This window comes from Balaenoptera acutorostrata, chromosome 12 (genome assembly GCF_949987535.1).
Source record: "Balaenoptera acutorostrata chromosome 12, mBalAcu1.1, whole genome shotgun sequence".
Classification (NCBI taxonomy): domain Eukaryota; kingdom Metazoa; phylum Chordata; class Mammalia; order Artiodactyla; family Balaenopteridae; genus Balaenoptera; species Balaenoptera acutorostrata.
The window spans coordinates 86,036,381-86,052,105 of NC_080075.1; the positions used below are offsets into that span (position 1 = coordinate 86,036,381).

Genomic DNA, 15,725 nt, shown 5'->3' on the forward strand with positions numbered 1-15,725 from the left:
CCTATGGGGGCGGAGGCACAGCGCCAAAGTGACAGCAGGCCTGCTCAAAGCCACACTGTGAGCTTAGAACCTAGACCTCCAGACGATTCAAATTCTTTGTGTTCCTCTCCTACTGAGAGAGACTCTCATTCTCTTCATCCTGGTGACAATAAACTCTTCAAAAGTTCAGAGGCGCCCCTCTTGCCCCCGCTTGCTGTCCCTGCTGAAGGAGATGTCACATTCTTCAGCCCCTCCCCCCAGACTACAGACCAAGCAACCAGGAGTGTCACGTTCCCATAACGTCCTGCTTTCCTGTCAATCCTGATAAATTCAAAAGACATTAGGTATTTTTATTCCAAACTTTTGCTTATTGTTTGCTTATATCCTTTAACAAATCCAAAAAGGATCTAAGCAGCTTAGGGAAAAAACTCAAGTAATCAAACTGTTTAAGACTACGATCAAAAGCCACGCAATGGAGCAGGATTTAGAATCAGGGGAGGAAGTGGAGAGAATTATTCCTGAAATCTAGTCTCAGAGCAATCCTGCAATTGGGCACTTAGCAAAGCTCAGCCCCCAGGGCAGCCAGGGCAGAGGGGGAAGATGAGACACAGGGCTCTTGTCTGACAGAAGGACTCATGTCGATTCAGCACCGTTAGACCGCATCCCAACCATACACCCTGCAAGGAGTGGATTTATGGCAGCTCACACAGGACAGATAACAACAGAAGCTAGCGTCCGACCCACCAGAACCTCAGGAGCAGGCATCTTCTAGATCACTCGCATGGGATGGGTATGATCTTTCTGGTGAGCACACGCTCTGCTCATGGCGCCCAGGTGGTGGCCATCCACCCCAGTCCTGTGCCTTTAAACCCGGCCAGCTCACCCCCCAAAACACACACACAGCCTCTGTCCAGCAGCCAATATCCACGAACTTCAGGCATTCCAGAACACCTCACCTGGGCGAGACCCTCCGGTACCACCCTGTCCTATGAGCCGTCTCCTTTCCCAGAGTCTTTCCTTCCTGACATTCTGGTCTTTGCCTCCCATTTCACCCTTGGGCCTAACCACAGAGCCACCTCTGAGATTTCTTCTTTTTCTTTTTTTTTTGGCTGTGCCGCGTGGCTCGCAAGGATCTTTGTTCCCCGACCAGGGATCGAACCCCCGCTCCCTGCAGTGGAAGCGCAGAGTCTGAACCGCTGGACCACCAGCGAAGTCCCTACAGAGCCATCTCTAAATTGCTTCTAGGGCCCAGCTACTCTCTGGTTCCTCCCTCTCCAAGTGCATCCCATCCACCCAGGGCAGGGCTGTGGATGACCACACGGTAAGTGCTAGGAGTGGGATCCGGGAGCCTCAGGGCGTAAATGAAGACCAGACCAGGCCAAAGCTCGCCATCGAGTGATAAAGACCTGGGGGCTCTCACTTTGTCATCTCTTTCATTCACCTGTTCCTTCAACAAATGCCAAGCACTCGCTGTGTGCCAGGGACCAGTCTTGGAACAACTACAATGAAAGACCGTGTGTGCCAAGTTCCAAAAAGAGGATGGGGGCTGAGGGCGGAGGCACCACTTGCAGCTGGGGTTCCCAGGCAAAGGCTGCACTTGGACAAGGCCTTGAAGGATCAGTGGACGACTGACGGTGGCAACCCCTCCCCCGGGTTCTCTACTGATGGAGTGCTCAACTGTCACCTCCTCAGGGAGATCTGCCCTGACCTCTCCGTCTAAAAGCTCGTCATCCTCCCATCCTATGCTCCCTACTTTATTTTATAACCCCGCTCTCCATCTGGCATGTAGTTTACTTTTTATTTGCTCATTCTTTTCTCCTCCACCTAGAATGTAAGCTCTAGCGGGGCAGGGATATTCGGCCCTTTTATCTACTGCTTCATCTCCAGTGCCTAGAAAGATGGCTGCCACCTAATAGAAACTTAATGAGTATTTATTACTAGAATGAATAAAGGAATAAAGAGACAGTCATCTTTTATTACTCTTGTTTGGAGGAGCACGGGTGATTAGTGACATAGAATTGTCAACTGTTTATCTTAAGAAAGAAGGAAGGAAGGAAGGAAGGAAGGAAGGAAGGAAGGAAGGAAGGTGTCATCTACTATAATAATCATCTCATAAAGGAAAGATACTTTAACCTCCCCAAAGTGGGAAGTGCATTCTCTCAGGATAAATAGTAGTCTTTCCCAAGAAAAGGTCACATCAATGCACACGTCACACAACATTGTCCTAGTCTGTGTTTCCACTGTGAATCACTGAAGCCTTTGGCACCATCGGCCGTTCATCCCCAACACCTCCCAACCCTCCAGCTCTGGGTCACAGTGCTGCTTCCTTGAAAAAAAGACAAGATGGCCACGTGCCCCTGGCTGGCCCATGCTCCCCAGACGTGCCTGCTCACGTGGGGATCATTCTTGACGCTGAAAAAGGGTGGGGTTCCAGCTCCGGAAGCCAGCTCAGATCCAGGGCCACCCCCTGGATCAGCGAGAACCAGCCTGTGGTTCACGAACTTTACAGTTCACGTTGAATTTTCAGTGAGGTTATACTTTTTCCACAGCTCCTTCAACTGCATTTTTCATGCAGCTGCTAAGAGAAAAATCAAATACGGCTCTACAAACCTCACCCCATTTACCTTCACAGTAAGCTAGCCAAGGCGGTTTATCAGCCCCGTTGTAAAGATGAACAGCCCGCGGATCAGAGAGGCTAAGAGCAAGTTGGCGGAGGTAGGAAAAGGGAGGCACTGCAGGTGCAGGGGCGGCCCCGCCTCCACCTCCTCTCCTCTGCAGAGTCCGGGGCGGGGGGGTGGGGGGGGTGTGAGGGCCAGGGGCCAGGAAGTGCGCACCTGCAGCTCTCCAAATCAAAAGCTGCTCCAGGCCTCTTTTCTCTCTTTCTCCCTTCTCAGCCCCCCTTCCCAGCCCTCAGGTTCAGCTCCAGGCCCACCTGCCACAAAAAGCCGACTTCCTGAGCTGCCTCACTCCAAGGGTTTCCATCTCTGAAGCTGGCCGTTCTCAGGCTCCAGACCTCACCGTTCAAAGCATAACTAGCCAGCTTTCTGCCACATAATCTGACATTTTAAAATACGAGAACACAAAATTAGACGTGATGCGTGTTACAAGACAGACATCATCTCACGTAGTTCTTGGCTCGCTGGCTATCGTTTCAATTCGAGAGCACGTGCCCTTCTTCTGCAGCCCCGCAGGGCCTAGAGCAGGCAGAGCGGATACCCATGAGTTCCACTGCATCTCTAGGGAGCCCCACAGTTTGCGAAGTGCTTCAACTCACATAGCTCATCTGAGCCTCCCAGCACCAGGCAGAGAAACTGAGCCTCTCGGAGAAATGACCTTGTCCAAGGTCAGATAACTAGTCATTTGGAAAGCTGGGCCCTCAGCCCTGGTTCTGAGACCCTGGGTCCACAGCTCTAGGGCACCTCGGCATTTTGCTTCTCAATAGCACATATACATGTGCAACAAAACTTATTGTTGGCAAAGAGTGGAGCCCTCATCATGTTCATACTTTTAATGTAAATGCATTCAATTAATTATACTTTTGGCAAAATAGAGAGGGGGAGAACAAAAAATAAATGTTCAACCGTGCATGGCAATTTCTCTTGCTGTTTTCCAGAGAGGAATGGGATAGAAGATGCAGATCTGCTGTTTCCTCACTGTCTCACTTCCCAGGAGGATCTTAGGGGGCGAACATCGCACATCACGTGAGTATAGTGTTCCAGGAGAGAGGTCACTTGGTGACAAAAAGGCCAATCATGCAAGGCTTAAGAGAGGGAATGGAAATCTGCTTTAAGGCTGCGGGAAACAGGGCCTGTGTTGGATTTAATAAGAACCAGCACTCGTTATGTGCATACTAAGTGCTTTATGGCTTTTAACTCATTGAGTTCTCACAAAATCCTTTTTGCACACAAGGAAAGGCATCTAAGAAAGGTCAGTCACCAGCTAGCAAGCCGGAGAGCTGGGCATTGAGCCCCAACAGAGAAGCTATTTAATCTATTCCCTTAGTTTTTCTGCTAACATGGCAAGGCATGGTGTCTGCAGGGGCCAGCATCGGCAGGGAACTGGACCACACACAATTTCTGCCCCTTGCACTAACGCTAGATCCTAGTCTTTGCATGAAACACAGCGCTACCGCACAAAGCCCTCCACCCGCTCTAGCCCTGACCGGAGGGGTGGGGGAGACGACTAGGACCCCTAAGTAGCAGTGAGAAAAGACCTTTGGGAACAAGATGCGGGTGAGGGGTTGGCCCCAAAGCCAGGCACAGGTGTGGACTTACAGGTGTGGGCCAAGTAGAGTGATGACCCCATTCCAGAGCCAAAGGCTACAAGTAATTACATCAAGACAATAGGTGTAAATCCAACTGACCCAGGCAAAGGTAGCCGTGTTAGGAGGTGTGGGCAATGCCAAGATGGAGACACCCTGGCTTCCCTTGGAGCTCACCGCTCAATGGGAGAGAAGAGGCTGTAGATAAGTATGAGAACAGAACAGGCAGGGGGCGGGGAGGGGTTCCAGCTGGAGTCCGAGTTTCAAGGCAGGGTCCCCTGCACTCCAATTCCATAAAGGGATACAAAATCAGTTTCCATCAGAAACATACAGCTATGTCCCACACTGGTTCTTCTTCCTGTTCTAGTTCTTTCCATCAAGCAAAAGTTAATGGTGACTTTTTCTTCTTCCATTTTAACCCCTAAAAATAAAAATTCTTATTCTTTCAATTAAAGAAAGGAAAAGATGGACTTCCCTGGTGGCGCAGTGGTTTAAGAATCCACCTGCCAATGCAGGGGACACGGGTTCGAGCCCAGGTCCGGGAAGATCTCACATGCCGCGGAGCAACTAAGCCCATGCACCACAACTACTGAGCCTGCGCTCTAGAGCCAGTGAGTCACAACTACTGAGCCTATGTGCCACAACTACTGAAGCCCATGTGTGTAGAGCACCCACTCGCCCCAACTAGAGAAAGCCTGCGCACAGCAACGAAGACCCAACATAGCCAAAAATAAATAAATAAATTACAGCAAAAGAGAGAAAGAAAGAAAGAGATAGATTGCATTTTGCCCAAATGAAGAAGTAACCATCAGAATCAGTTTTAAACACATCCCACTCAATCAATGACAACATCACTTCAGAAACCACACTTCTAGGGACTTCCCTGGTGGTCCAGTGGTTAAGACTCTGTGCGTCCAATGCAGGGGCCGCGGGTTTGATCCCTGATCTGGGAAATAAGATCCTGCATGTCGGGCGGTGCGGCCAATAAATAAATGAATAAAATTAAAAAAAATAGAAAAGAAACCACGCTTCTAAATGTTGAGCATTCAATAACAGCTTTTTGTTGTTACAATCAACAACAGCCTCACTCTAGTAACCATGTTCCCATGGCTAACAGGCAACCAATCCCTAAAGTTCCTGTCAATGGATGTTCACAAATTCACAATCTCCATGCTTCCTAAAAGCAGTTTACTTCTCAGGGAGACTGTATAGTACAAGCATAGCAAACACTTCTTTAACAAGCAATAAATTCAGTTTTAGATACTTAAAAAAAAAAAAAAAGAAACATACAGAATATGAAGCCGAGAAAACTGACGTGTTACTTAACACGAGGGAGGGGGCCCTCAACCTTCAACGCTAACTGAAACGTTACAGAGGTGGTGGCATGTGCACCGGGCCTTAAAGGAAGAGTAGGATTGGGATCATTTGAGAAGGAAGGAACAGCATCTCTCTCTGGGCAAGATGCAGAATGTGTTCCAACAACGGTTTGCTGCTGGGAATTCCCTGGTGGTCCAGGGGTTAGGACTCCGCGCTTTCACTGCCCGAGGGCCTGGGTTCAATCCCTGGCCGGGGAGCAAAATCCTGCAAACCACGCGGCACAGCCAAATAAATAAAGCAGTTGGACTCAAGGAGTTAAATCACAAACAAACGTAATGGCGAGGAATTCAACTTGGACCCAGTAATCACTGATTTTGCTGCATTGAGTTTCCGTGTTCATCCTAAGTTTCTGACCCTAGTTAAAGTTCCATCTGCCTCATGGTTGTGTTAGGAGGCCGTGGTGGTTCTCCTGTGTGTAGTGGCAGGGTACCACCTCCAGGGGGCGCTCCAGGCCTCCCTGTGACTTCACTTGGAGGGGGATCGGGTGGGCCCAGGACACTGAGAGAAAGAGCAAAGAAGCCGAAAGCTCTGCCTCCCAGAGAGGGAGGGTGTTTGGGGACGGCTTCCTAGTTTTTCTCTCTCCGCCTCCCCATCCCCACACACCCAGGGGGCTGGTGGTTTCAGGCTGATCCCAGACAGTAGCCTCTTGGGAGCCTCCCTGGACCAGGTGGGCAGACAGGTGTTTCAAGTCGGCTGGGGGTCTAGGGAGAGGTGGACCCTTTCTCTGAGTCTGTCTTTCCATGCCCTCACCACAGTCAGGGGTGCAGGCCCCAGAGGTCCCTGAAGAAAGGAGTCCAGGAGGGTATTATCTGGCTTCTGTCCAGGCTTCCGGTCAGCTCTGCCAAAGGAATTTAGGTAGCAAACATGTGCTCTGAGCAGTTGAGGCCCAAATTCCAGCCCCTGCCCAAGTCTCAGTGGCTGGAGGTGGCAGGATGGGTCTGGGGTCCTGACGGCCACCTCCCTGGAGACCCAGCTAACACGACTGGCTCAGCGCCTCTGAAGAAAGGCACTCACTGTGCAGCACAAGGTCATGGTAGGAGAAACAGAGCCGAGAGCAGGAAGGTGAGGCCAGCTTTTGAGAGGCCTTGAATGCTGAGTCAAAATGTCTGGACAAAGACTCCCTCAGAATTCTCTGTATTAGTGGACACAGGGGTCTGGATTTGTGCATTTCCTCCTTACAGCGCCAAGACCCATGGTCCAAATGTGAATGATTTGATTTCTCTTCACTGTGATATTTACAGCCCAACCTGTAACAAGCTATCTTTTTTTCGGGTTTAGGTGCTATTATGAATAACAGCTACCATTTACCCAATACCTGTGATTATTACATTATTAGGTATTGTAAGCCCCATTTTACAGATGAGAAAACTAAGGCTCCAGTTAATCAAAACTTGTAAGTGGCAAGACTAGCCCAAGTGGCAAAACTAGCGCTCAAGCCCCATGGCTCCCGCCTCCCCCACCCCCAGATTCACGCTGGGTCCCACATATTTGGCCCGTACCTGTGTGCTTTCTTTCACAGGCTGGGTGCCTGACCAAGATGAATATCACCATGCACACCCCAGCTAAGGAGAACTAAAATCCCAAATGGCCTGAGGAACCAAACCTTCAGACTTAGCCTTAGGGGAACGCCCTGTACTCGCAAAGCCCAGCCTTCACTCAGGCTGAACCCTTGGCTTAGAAGACTCCACCCACCGTGTGCTCTGTTTATTGAAATCCTACCCTTGGCCAAGGCCTGGTTCCAGAGTCAGCTTCTCAAAGACGCCTTCTCCAGGCCTGCCAGTAGGAATTCCTCCTGATCTGTGCCCCCATGAACTTGGCAGCTGGCTCCGTGCAGACCCACCCACTCACATTCCGCCTGGACCTCTTGCGGGTGGAGACGAGGTCTCACCCAACTCTGTGCCCCATGGGGCTCTGCACACACTCAGGGCCTGGAGATCAGGCTCACAGTCTCTGGGAAGGGTTGCGGCCAATGTTCAGGTAGCTGGTGCCGACTTAACAGGTGCCTCCCAGGGCTCAGCTGCCAACTGCCCTTTCCCAGCCCCAGGAATGAAGGGGCCCCATGGCGGCCGAGCCACTTTCACCCTTCCCACAAGCAGCCAGCCCAGCCCGGGCTCCTGGCCACAGCAGCTGTGGCCCCCGCCTCTCCCATCCTGCTTGGCCGGCTCGCTTGCAGCCGCCTCCTAAGCTTTCCTGCATGGTAGTCTGTCCATCTGGGCATCTGCCTCAATTTCTTGCTTTGTGTTCCAGTTCTGCTTTGCTGAGCCCCGACTCTGGACCTGGCCCTCCTTTGTCCTCCCAGGGCTGGACCCAGCCCCCAGCAGTGGAAGGAGGCCAGCGCTCTCCCTGGAGGCCAGATAGGCTCCCAGGATCCCCGCCCTGCAGCCACCCTTCAGCACAGCAGGTCAGAATCTCCCAGACGTGGGCATCAGCCCGAGCCAAGCCCAAGTTCCCAGGCCCATTTAGGCCCCGCACCCAGGGGTGGACACCCCGCAGGAGCCAGCGGGGTCCAGCAACCCGCCCGCCCTTCACCGGCTCCTGCCGTGGACGCCTGCCTCTCCCAGGGAGGACGGTCACAGGTGCCACGCAGCGGCGGATCCAGGCCACAGTGGGACAGCCAAGGGGCCTGTGAGGATTTTAGAATCAAGCACACAGGGCGGTGTAAGGGTTGAAATAAGAAGGGACTAGAGGCTTTGAAATCCTTTCTGTGGCTTAACTATAATGAGCCTTCAGGGAAAAGAAGCACGGCCTCCGTTTACAAAGTTCCCAGACTACCTCCCGAGGGATGGGATGACTGGCATTTTACTATCTTATTTACACTTTGCTGTAGATTCTAAATCTTCTGTAATAAACATACTTTTATAACCAGGAAAAATCACTGATAATCCAAGGACATAAGCAGAAAGCAGATATCGTCAGAGCTTCCTCGGATCACAGCGGCCGTAGGGTACCAGGGACGACAGACAAGCTGGGCTGCCATCCTGTCTCCGTCTTCCGCCGGCCCCCAAGCTGCGGCGGGCAAGTCCCAACTTCAAAGCCTCAGTGTGCTCGGCTGTCAAATGGGAATGACAGTGTCGGCCCGGGCTGCACAAGAGAGATACCCACGATAATAAAACTTCCATCCCAGGGCCGGGGAGACTCGGTCCCAGAGTGGGCCTGGGAGAGGTTTCTGAGAGCGCTCCCCACGCGGGAGAAGTAGGGGCGCTTCTCAGGCAGCACGGGGCTGCTCTGTCCAAGAGAGATATTCCAGGAATGGAAATGAGACACAGCCATCTTAATCCCCAGCTAACCACAAAACCGTCCCTTTAGCCAGAGTGTGGGTGCGATTGATCTGCACAGCGCTGCTGGGGGAGGTCCCGCTCCTGTCCTCAGCCTGCAGAGGGAGGCTCGTTGACCGGTCTCCTCTGCAAGCATCTGTCCACCCAGGGAACACTGGCCCAAAGGGCCAAGCGGCAAATGGTGGGAGCAGAATCCAGATGCTCTTTCTCTCTCGGCCCCCCGCCCCCGGCCCCCCGGCATTTTGACCTGAGCACCAACAGCAAGGTCCCTCGCCCCTGCAGGGAAAGGAGCCGCCCTGGGGGGGGAACGTGCCCGAAGGGCAAGCGACAGGTGCTTTGGGGAGCCAGCAGCCAGGAGGCTCGTCTGCCCCGCGCACGCCATGCCCTCACCCGCTTCCAGTGGGGAGCAGACGGCCCCAGGCTCTCTCTGCCTGCAGGGCGTGTGGAACCTTCCAGTGCCGGCCCAGCCTCTGCAGCTGAGGAGAGTCACAGGCGTCCTAGATGCCATTCGGGGTGGGAGATTAACACATTGTCTTCACTGCAGCCAAACCTCCAGCCTTTGGAAGAAACGACAAGGCCTGACTCTAGCCCAAGCTCCATCCTCGGTCCCCGCTTCCACTTGGCGTTATCTGAACACCCTCTGCTCTTGCTTTGGGGCTTTAAATGAAAATAACTACCTTTGAACAAAGCCTCGGCATCTAGGATGAGATCCAGAAAAGGCAGGATGGTGCAGCCACTGGCTTTGGGGTCCAGTGGCTCTCACAGCACACACGTCACACTCTCTGAGACAACCATGCTTAAATGACTGTGTCGGTCCAGTAACTTCAACACTCAGGGCCTCCCTCCTCTCCCACATGCAGACACAGAAGACAACAAGAGGTCCCAGCACTGTGCCTGGCGAGCGGGAGCCCTCAAATAACTGCCCGTCTTGAGGCTCAAAGCAATCACTATTTCTCTCCATCCAAGGCAAAGAAAAAAGCCTTCACTTCTTGAATAAGTTCTAAACCCTCTTCTATAAATGCAGCCTCCATAACAGGGGCCTGTGGGCAGCAGCTGGTCCTGTCACTCATTTGAAGAAGTAGGAATGCACAAATCCTCAGTGAGACCCGCAGGTCCCATCAGCGCGCCTCAGCTGGGGGAGGAGGGGGTGTGGTTTGCGAGTGGCCACGCCCTGGTCCTTACCCATGACCAAGGTGAGTCCGGGCGGCTCTTGCCCTGTGAGGGCTCCCAGGTGGAGCTGCAGGCGCGGTCCTGTTCCTCCATGGCCGGGCCCGAGGGATGCCAGCCGCCTCCTCACCCAGTGCCCGGAGAGCAGCGTCTGCAGCGGCTAATTTCAGGAGCTGGGAGGCTGGGCTGGCGACACCGAGCCCAGAGCAGGCGGCTTCTCTTTACACCCAGGAGCCTGGCCAAGTCACAAGGCTCAGGAAAAGAGCAGGGTGCTGAATTGCAATTCCTCTCCCACCTGGGACCAGCTAACAAAACAACACCGGGACACCTCCCGTTCCCTGAAGGATGCAGAGATTTCCCGCAGATGCCAGTTTCTCTAGACTTTTTGAGAAGGACACCCGGTGAGGGGGCGTGACCCCTGCTGCCGGCGACTGGACATTCTCTCCTCACCAGCTCTGAGGAATCAGGAGTAAGACTCAGAGATTGACTAACTTCCCCAAGGTCACAACAACAGAGGACAGAACTGGGATTCAAACCCACAAGTGCCCCCTCCAGAGAGGATTTGAGGGGAGGAGGGGATTTAAGGGAGGGACCACCTCACATGCTGTGTGCAGGGAACCTTGCAAAAAAAGCTGTGCAGATCATTTCCTCACTTTCTATTCACTTTCTTCCCTACCAGCGCGCCCCACAAAAGCTACGGGGAATCCTTTCTCTCCGTGCCTGGGCACCCCTTGGGGAGTCAGGAAGGCTGGGGTCGGTGGCCTCCCTTCCCCAGTGGGCCACCACCGTCACCTCCATCGTGCTCAGCAGCAACATCACGACCATTCGCTGGATTTGAATGCCCCCCACACACCAGGAAGCTGCTTTCTGGTACGTATTTTGCACCTAAGGTTATGGAAGTCAAATAAGGAGCGTGAAGAGCTGGTCTTGGGTCACAAAGCGGGAAGTGACAAAGCAGGGTCAGCCTGATCCCACACATGGTGCTTGAAATGTGGTTCTCATCCTGCCGGGAGTCATGGCTTTGTGCTGATGGGGCTGGGCTCCGAGGAGCGCAGGGCGGGAGGGAAGGTGTTTCTGGGTGGGGTGGGGGTGGGGTGGGGGTGGGGGTGGGGGAGGGGAGGGGAGAGGAGGGGAGGGGGAGAGGAGGGGGAGGGGAGGGGGAGGGGAGGGGAGGGGGAGAGGAGGGGGAGGGGAGGGGAGAGGAGGGGAGGGGGAGAGGAGGGGGAGGGGAGGGGAGAGGAGGGGAGGGGAGGGGGGAGAGGAGGGGAGGGGAGGGGGGAGGGGAGGGGAGAGGAGGGGAGGGGAGGGGGGAGAGGAGGGGAGGGGAGGGGGGAGAGGAGGGGAGGGGAGGGGGGAGGGGAGGGGAGAGGAGGGGAGGGGAGGGGGGAGAGGAGGGGAGGGGAGGGGGAGGGGAGAGGAGGGGGAGGGGAGGGGAAAGGGAGGGGAGTGGGAGGGGAAAGGGAGGGGAGTGGGAGGGGGAAGGGAGGGGAGGGGAGAGGGGGGAGGGGAGGGGGGAGGGGAGGGGAGAGGAGGGGAGGGGAGGGGGGAGAGGAGGGGAAGGGAGGGGGAGGGGAGAGGAGGGGGAGGGGAGGGGAAAGGGAGGGGAGTGGGAGGGGAGGGGAGGGGGAGGGGAGGGGGAAGGGAGGGGAGAGGGAGGGGGAAGGGAGGGGAGGGGAGGGGGGAGGGGAGGGTTCCAGGGCACGCTGCAGGCATGCGTGCAGAGGCTCGGATCCAGTTTGACAGGGACTGAGGGAGACAACTTCCCTGACTCTTAGCACAGAGGGACCCCTCGCCCCACTTGCCCCCAGAGCTGCTGTCCCTACAGCCTGTGACGCTAAGACCAACCACCTCCTGAAGTCTCTCAACTCTGCTCCGTGGGCCGAGAAGCACCTTTTCTGGTCCTCCACCTCCTCCCCAGCCAGGCCTTCTCCCATTCCACTCGCTTCACTCTTCCTCCTCCTTCCCTCCGGAGGAGACCCTGACCAGGAATCCATCCGGAGCTGTGCTGAGAGCGGCGTGGGCGAATACATGAAAGGTGCCTGGCGTGTCCTATCTAGCACGATGGGTATAATGACCTCCCTTCACAGGCTGGGGCCAGTGGCTGTCCTGGCGCTGCATCTAGGAGGGAGCAGGGCGGTCCTCAGCCCCCGGCTTCCGCACTCTCAGGTCACCACAGTCCTGGCCACACTGTACCGCTGGCCCTCCTCCCACTGGGGAAAAGCAGAAGAGGTAGGGAGACCCCCACCAGCCCAGCCCTGGAATGGCCCCCACATGTCCTCAACGGAAGGGAGAAGGTAACACTTTAAGACATCTATACTGAGCTGGGTCCCACCACTCTTACTAGTTTTAATTCATCCTGTGGGGATATTTTGAGAACTTCATGACTGACGAGGGATAAGACCGTCATTACACCTGGTCGCGGTGAACATTTAGCCTAGATGCACACAGCCACACAGGAGCAGTCACTCTGCACACAGCACACCGGCGTCACTGCATCCATCCTGAGGCGCTGTCACGTGGCGCCTCGGGACGAACAAGGCGGGAGAGGCGTGGTCCTCGGGGCTCTGGGCCCAGGCGGGTGTCTCAACCCGGCTGGCAGGGAGGTCAGGCTGATGCGTGTCCTGCTGCTACGTCGGGCCGCTGACAGCCAACACTGGCTTGGCTGGCGTGCCTAGAGATGGGGACGTGTTGACATGGCTCCCGGAAGCTCCATGTAATGACTGAGCCTCAGCACCTGAGTCACACAGACCTGGGCCCTGGGGCTGACTCGGCCCCTGGAAGCTGTTCTGACTCAGGCCTTTAAGAACCTTTGTTTCCTTATCTGGGAAACACAGGGATAAAGATAGTCTCTCCATCATAGGGCTGTTGTGGGAATACTGAGGCCAGGCACTGAGAGCCCTTGACACAAGGCCTGGCGCGTATCAGACTCTCAAAAAGCCGTAACAACTATTAATCCTCACAGTAACTTTGAGGTAGGTATTAATAGCTCCATTTTACAGGTAAGGAAGTGGAGGCTCTGTTTTATTTTGTACTTCTGTTGGCCACACTCTCCAACAACTTGTCCTCCACTGGAGCTTCTGAGGACTCCCTCGCTGCCCCAAGGGGCCACGGCCAGGACCATGCTGGACTGCTCCTGAAACACTGCCCCTGCATGCTCCTGGCTGCAGGAATCCACAGGGCACTGCTTTCTCCCAGACTGCCAGGCCCAGGGTCTGGGAGTCTCCTGCGAGGCCCCACAAGAGCACCTTGGACGTTCCCATTTCTAAACCTTAGCTCGTGCTATGACCCCTTCCTGGAATGCCTCTCCCAAAGTGTCCACTTTCTAGGCCCAGGTCAAACTGAATTCTTCCTCCACGGAGCCTTCCCTGATCTCTCCACTCCGTAAGGACGTTCCCATGCTCTGACCTTCGAGATAAAGGATGCGAGGTCGGGACTGACATTTTGAGCATCTTCCATGAGCCAAGTGCTTTCCTCACACGTATCATCTCGAAGTCCCAGGGTTAGGTGTTGTCATTTCCCAGATGAAACAGACTCAGGGGGGCTCACCTGGCCAGGAAGAGGTGGAGCTCAGAATTCTCACCATCCACTCCCCTTATCCAACACTTAGCGTGCGCTGGGGCAGGTGGGTTACCTGTGAGTTTATATCTCATTATCTCAACCACTGTAGGCACAGGGTCCAGGCCTGTCTCATCTTTAGCTACAATAGTACCTCACACAGTAGGGTGACACAGCATGTGAAAAAGTCACATCCGCTTTTTTTTAAATTAATAAACAATTTTTTAGAGCGGTTTAGGTTCACAGCAAAATTGAGCTGAAAATACAGTTTCCATACAGTCCCTGTTCCCACACATGTACAACCTTCCCCACTATCAAAATCCCACACCAGGGGGGTACATTTTTTACAATCAGTGAACCTGTACTGACAGATCATTATCCCTCAAAGTCCATAAGTTACATTAAGGTTCACTCCTGGTATTTCACATTCTATGGTTTTGACAGATGTCTAATGACATGTATCCACCACTGGAATCATACAGAGGAGTTTCACTGCCATGAATGTCCTCTGTCCTCAGCCTGTCACCTCTCCCTCCCTCCATGTCTTTTCATGACTTGAGAGCTCTTTTTTTTAGTGCTGCATAATATTCCAGTGTCTGGATGTACCACAGTTTATCCACTCACCTACTGAAGGTCATCTTGGTTGCTTCTAAGTTTTGCAACTATAAATAAAGCTTCTAGAAACATCTCTGTGAGGGTTTTTGTGTGGATACAAATTTTCAGCTCCTTTGGATAAATGCCAAGGAGCACAATTGCTGGCTTGTATGGTAGGAGGATGTTTAGTTTTGTAAGAAACCACCAAACTGTCTTCCGAAGTGGCTGTACCATTTTGCATTTCCCACGAGCAATGAATGAGCATTCCTGTTGCTCCACACCCTCACCAGCATTTGGTGTTGTCAGTGTCCCAGATTTTGGCCTTTCTAATAGGTGTCTGATGGTAGCTCATGTTTGTTTTCACTTGCATTTCCCTGATGACACATGATGTGGAGCAACTTTTTATGTTTATTTGCCATCTGTATATCTTCTTTGGTGAGGTGTCTGTTGAGGTCTTTGGCGCATTTTTAATCTAACTGAGCGTTAAGAATTCTGTGTATATTTTGGATAACAGTCTTTTATCATGCACATACACTAGATTGGTCAAGGTCGTAGCTGAGAACAGATGGGAGACTGGAGCTGGGTCAAGGCCTGACAAGGCAGCTGTTTACAAGGATATGGGGAGGGGTGAAGAAGACTGGCAGGGGGTGGTGGCGGGACCTAGGCCAGCCAGGGGAGGGGCTGAGGCCAGGCTTGGGTTGAGGGGAAAGGAGGGGAATCAGTGACCTGAGGTGTATGAGGCAGGATATCGGCCTCCGAAGTGTCCAGGTCCTAATCCCCCAAACCTGCAGGATATGTCACACTACACAGGATATGTTACATCTTCTGCCTCCCTCTCTCTCTCTCTGTCCCTGTCTCTCTGTATCTCTCTGTCTCTCTTTGTCGCTCTCTCTCTCATAGACACACACACACACACACACACACACACACACACACACACACACACACACACAATGACTCTCTGTTGTTCTCATGAAAGTAAACTCTGTTCCTCTGAGTCAGAAAACCCCACCATGACTCACTCCTGGAGTGAGGGAAACAGGGAATTAACTGTCTTTTTTTCAAGGTTGAAGCAGCAAATAATCTCTCCGGGTTATTTGTCGGCATCAATAACCATCAGGTTATTTGTCGGCTGATTAGGGAAAGGAAATTGTCTTAGTCTGCTCAAGCTACAGAACAGCGTACCATAGGCTGGGTGGCTTAAACAGCAGAAATTTATTTTCTCACAGTACTGGAGGCTGCAAGTCCAAGATTTAGGTGCCAACAGATTTGGCTCCTGGTGCGAGCTCTCTTCCTGGCTTGCAGAATATCTCCTCCTCACTGTGTCCTCATGTGGCAGAAAGACAGAAAGAGACAGAGAGAGGGAGGGAGGCGGCTCTCTGATGTCTCCTCTTATACCGACACTAACCACCCTTATGACCTCGTTTAACCCTAATTACTTCCTCACTCCATATACAGTCACTAAGGCTTCAACAATTGGGGAGGGGCGACACAGTTCAATCCATAGCAGAAGCCCC

At 53.3% G+C, this 15,725-nt stretch overlaps 1 protein-coding gene and 1 long non-coding RNA gene across 6 annotated transcripts in view; both read right to left on the reverse strand.

Annotated features, from left to right (window-relative positions):
• The window catches only part of LPIN1 (lipin 1), a 127,444-nt gene extending 117,171 nt beyond the window's left edge, over positions 1 to 10,273 (reverse strand). For 3 of the 5 annotated variants that reach the window (XM_057558241.1, XM_057558240.1, XM_057558239.1), the window contains exon 1: positions 10,075 to 10,272. In XM_057558241.1, coding sequence (XP_057414224.1) covers positions 10,075 to 10,155 — 81 coding nt within the window. In that variant the 5' untranslated portion in view covers positions 10,156 to 10,272. Of the gene's footprint in view, positions 1 to 10,074 lie in introns of all 5 variants that reach the window. The other 2 variants (XM_057558238.1, XM_057558242.1) reach the window with 2 other exon arrangements.
• Positions 8,401 to 10,068, reverse strand: LOC103020674 (uncharacterized). Its single transcript, XR_452285.3, has 2 exons — positions 9,283 to 10,068; positions 8,401 to 8,666 (listed from the first exon to the last, which is right to left on the reverse strand). It is a non-coding gene; the product is annotated as an uncharacterized LOC103020674 (long non-coding RNA).
• Positions 10,274 to 15,725: the final 5,452 nt, after the last annotated feature.